This window comes from Amphimedon queenslandica, unplaced genomic scaffold (genome assembly GCF_000090795.2).
Source record: "Amphimedon queenslandica unplaced genomic scaffold, v1.1 AMPQUscaffold_13429, whole genome shotgun sequence".
Taxonomy (NCBI): Eukaryota; Metazoa; Porifera; class Demospongiae; order Haplosclerida; family Niphatidae; genus Amphimedon; species Amphimedon queenslandica.
In genome coordinates this window covers 241,500-245,954 of record NW_003546335.1, presented here as the reverse complement: position 1 = coordinate 245,954, position 4,455 = coordinate 241,500, and the positions used below count along the sequence as shown (strand labels likewise).

Below are 4,455 nucleotides of genomic sequence, written 5' to 3'. Positions count from 1 at the left end.
ATTCATCAGCTTCTGGGTACTCAAAATACAGAGCTCTTAAAAGACTAAGGCCTAATAATGATTATAATAAATTAAATAAATAAAACAGTGAATGAATAGTAAAAAGGAAATACCTGTATCATGTGCCTCTCTAGCATAAGTGTATATATAAGGTACCATACTACCTCTCAGTACCATAAATTCATGCATGATCTTATAATTAGCCTATTAAGAGGATGATAATACATTATTACAACTTATTTATAAGCTTACCAATGGGTACACCCATATCCTACGATCATTTAATGCATTCTTGGTACAGTGAGTGCGAAATATTGGAGAGAAAGCTCCCCACTGTATCCACCTGAAAAAAAGACATATGGGGCTAATTACTGGCAAGTTTTCAATACTATATTGATCTTTTGGTAAAATTTAAAAAATTGAAAATCCAACCTCAATATGTATCAGAAAAGTATAACATCTGTGATAAAATATGCTGTACATGTAATGCTAGTTATAGTACAGGGGACTTTGGCCTGATTTTTTGTAAAAAATCCAAATTTGATTGGAATTCGCTCAAGCTTTCTAACAACATAAGGACATGTATACGCATCAGGAAAAATTATAAAAATTGAGAATTCTCTCCTAGTCATTTTTGATGGAATACCCAGTAGTATTGAGCACAGGCTCTTTCGCCAACTTTTAGAGCAACTTGAAAAATTCATAAAAATTAAATTTTGATCACAAACTTTCTACACAAAATAAGGTTTCTTCATTAATACATTTGCCACAACAGCTTCAATATATTTGACAAATAAAAATGAAATAAGAATAGAGGCTTATTTCCGAATGCCACTAACTCAAAAACACTAATCATACCTAGTATAAAGTTCAGGAGGAGATGGCAAAATGTGTCCTCCAAGATCGTGACTCCAATACCCAAAGAGTACATTAGAGGCTCTTAGGGTGAAAGACACTTGATAATTGAGAGAATTCCAGCTCTATGAGTATAAAACAATAGGAATACACAAACTACATAACACAACTCACTGGAATGACATCACCAGAGAAACCAATTTGATATCTGTGGTTACCAAGACCGCCCCAACGATGCAACAGAAAAGGCCTTTTAACTCGTTCCTATAAGCCAAAACAAAAAGGAAACACAAGACATGGAGACAAAAGAGTGAGAGAAAGAAGAAAGACTAACATACATCTATTGGGCCCCATTGGTAAGGATTGGTAAAGAATATATAATTGATCCAAAAGGTAGGATTAAGGTTTGGCATATCAATCCCAGTTTTAGGTCCTTCTTCACCTATCAATCATCATTGAAATCAACACCCTGCATTCTCATGGTCAATACATGTACCTTGCTGCCAGTCCAACCACCAGAAATCAACACCCATATCTTGCAATCGTTTGAGTACTATGCTAAAGAAATTATTAACAAACTACAAGAGTGCAATAATAATTAACCACACATTAATTATCGTGTTGGACTAACTGTGACATTAACAGGCTTCCAAGGTACATATTCAGCCTATCAGTAATAAAATAAAGCTATCATTTTGTGTTGCTGCACATAAGCACATCCTTACCGATGCTTTCAATCCCATAGCCTTAACCATGTCATTAAATGTAACCTCCCACTTTTGTATGCCACTGGCAGGATGAAGATTCAGTGTGTTTCTTAAATTATTAGCTTTACACCTACAGAAATAAGAAATAACAAATAAACTCTTTGTGGTAGTCATGCTGTTAGTTACAAAGACGTGTGCACAAAATAAAGGCTACTATGTCTTAATTGCTACATACCAATCTAAGAACCCTTTAGGATCAGGGAACAGGTTCTTATCCCACGTGAATCCAGTCCATCCCTTTCTTTCTCCAGCCTAATTTTTTTAATTTTCAAAATAAAGACATTTTAAATAAGCCACAATTATAAGTACTAATAATCTACTGACTTACAGGATCTTTTACATTCTCTTTGTAAAATGTTAAATGCCAGTCCATGTCAGTAACAAGGTTATCCAACGGTATATTCCTACTGCGATATCCATTGACCACTTCCTTTAACAAAAAATAATACAATAGTAATATATAGTGAAGTATTAGTATAGTAGAGTACCATTTGGCCTGTGTCACTGTATGCCCAGTAGCGAGAATAAAATATACCGAATGCATATCTAGGAGGTAGTGGTATCTTTCCAGCAACCAGTGTAAAGTCATGCAGTGCTCCTTTATAATCTAAAGGGCAACATGATAAATCCTGAGTTAGTAATGTTATATAAAGTGCACAAGACTTACCATGGCCATGACCAAAGAAGTAGAGGTCTTGGCGAGATTGTTTGGAATAATAACAGTGAGGGATTCCTTTCAAGATTGTCCAGTCTGCCCAACAACAACCCCGTCCTAAACAATCGTCTTGCGATATTGTAGGAAAACCGCACGAACGAACCTACCATATTGAGAGAAAGATGAATACTATAATTTTTAAACAAAACTCTTAAAATTCAATGGAGTACAAGAATTAAACTCACAGTCTCTTTATCATAGTCAGAGCAAGTGCTATTATTTGAGTTGTACATGTAACTAGGGGAAGTGGCCCAGGGCCATTTAGAATCATCAAATTGAGGATATCCAGTATCATCAACTACAGCATAACCATCTCTTGATATCAAACTATAAAGAGATAATGGTCATCACTTTAGAATATTTACTTTAGAGCTACTCACCCAAGAGTACAATGACTGTCACTCTTAGTGGTCTTATAACAATCTAAAAGATCTGTAGTACCATCGTTTCCATCCAATGTCTAAAAAATTAATATTGATCAAACAGAGAAGAATTACCCGTATGCACATGCATGATGAGTTTATATGTACATGTACATGAGTAAACTGCTCATAGTGAGAAAAGAGGATGAATAAAGACACTCACTCGTACTGTTCCCCTTAGATTACCACCCATTGAGTCATTAGTGTAAGGCTGCGGGGACCACGTATCTGACTCGCCGTTAACTTGATACTCAATCTTTAAGTTGTCAGTGCTAAATGACTCACCCGGTAAATAAGAAAGCTGCAAAAAGAGAATCAAAATAATTATTGCTTGCTTTTCAGAATAATAGTTGCTTGTTTTAGAGCAACTTGCACAATAAAATGGAAAAGAAAACTATGTACCTTCAGGTAATCAGTCTGGATGACAGTAGTTTTATGTTCCCCTTCCCCTTCAGTGTAATTCTTAAAAGACGGAGTAGGTAGGTATCTGTTGAGGAAGGTCAGTGTGGCAGAGTCTACAGCTTGACCCCATTCCATACGAATGAGACGTGAAGTTAATACAGTGAATCTAGCCTGACCCGCTGTTACAACTGAATCAGGATTGGGGCGAGGGTTGTAAGAGGGATCAGCGTGGACTGTGGCCCTGCTGGAGAAGAACAACAGGCATGATATAACGAGGAACATCCCCATCACTTTAAGCATAGATCTATGCTTTCAGACTTTATCGTCGGACTTTATATATTCTTAGCTTTCTTCAGATCACGAGATGTTTGTTTTCTTAATTATTTTTGGTCACATGATTTGCTTACCTGTGACACACCCTCACAAATACCCTAAATGTATATCTAATTTGCAACTTGATGTATTGATCCATGCATAATGCCATAGATAATGCACATTTCTGTGCATAATATCTATGATAATGCTTGCAACCTTGCAAGCAATAATGATCAAACTTAAAATAAACTGCTTGATCATGAACTAAAATTATAATAATTCTAATGAGCCTGGTATTAGAATCATCATAACACATTACATGGTAGAACAGTAAAAGAAACGAACTTATGCAGCTAAGAGCTAGGTATGATAGTTCAAATATTAACTAGTCTACCTGCCTCTGAGGTTCTAAATTGCGAAGTCCCTCATTTGAAACTGCTAGACGTTCAGTCTGGTACCATGCTATAGTCTAGAACCTGGAATGGATCATGTGCCTACTTGTTAATGTGTGAAATTTCATTCAAAAGTCACATTTTTCACCCCTAGTAGCAAAAGTTACTGTAGCAAAGCTGAGAAAGGACATCATTTCAAAGAAGGAACATTATCAGAGCTATGGCAGTTCTATCTAGCACATGGATTATTCTGTTGGTTCCTTTGGTACTTCTGCTGTCTGTCTCAGCTACTCCAGCTGGTCATGGTCACGAGCATGATCATGACCACTCTGAATCTGGAGATGATGAACATGTTCATCAAAATTATGACGATTTTTCAGGCGTTGAGATCACAGACTGCCTTGATGACTGTAAAGATTTGCTTGAGGTAATAATTCTAAGCAACTACTTGTCATTGTACATCTTGAAATGATTCTCTTTTTCATTGTAGGGCTGTAAATCTCCCTGTGGCATTTATAGAGACTGTATCAAAGAGTGTCATGAGCACTTTGAGCATTAAGAAGAACTCTAAACTATTAGGACTATGT

General features: G+C 36.2%; 1 protein-coding gene across 1 annotated transcript; it reads right to left on the bottom strand.

Moving 5' to 3' along the window:
• Window positions 1-36: 36 nt before the first annotated feature.
• On the bottom strand, window positions 37-3,449 carry LOC100638936 (oligosaccharide 4-alpha-D-glucosyltransferase-like). The gene is made up of 17 exons (XM_003386227.1): window positions 3,162-3,449; window positions 2,923-3,060; window positions 2,718-2,797; window positions 2,523-2,664; window positions 2,290-2,440; window positions 2,111-2,229; window positions 1,951-2,052; window positions 1,798-1,874; window positions 1,581-1,692; window positions 1,487-1,522; window positions 1,352-1,433; window positions 1,194-1,297; window positions 1,030-1,119; window positions 859-980; window positions 253-343; window positions 114-204; window positions 37-44 (listed from the first exon to the last, which is right to left on the bottom strand). The coding sequence occupies exons 1-17, from the start codon at window positions 3,447-3,449 to the stop codon at window positions 37-39; spliced, it is 1,833 nt and encodes a 610-aa protein (XP_003386275.1).
• Between the last annotated feature and the right edge of the window lie 1,006 nt (window positions 3,450-4,455).

Bases quoted from the DNA above. Each gene is read 5' to 3' on its own strand.
- LOC100638936 (XM_003386227.1), bottom strand. From the start codon at position 3,449: ATGGGGATGTTCCTCGTTATATCATGCCTGTTGTTCTTCTCCAGCAGG. The intron at 1,875-1,950 runs GTAAGTCAGTAG...TAAAAAAATTAG, and splicing joins AAGAGAATGTAAAAGATCCT to GCTGGAGAAAGAAAGGGATG. The intron at 1,298-1,351 runs GTACATGTATTG...GATGATTGATAG, and splicing joins GTGGTTGGACTGGCAGCAAG to GTGAAGAAGGACCTAAAACT.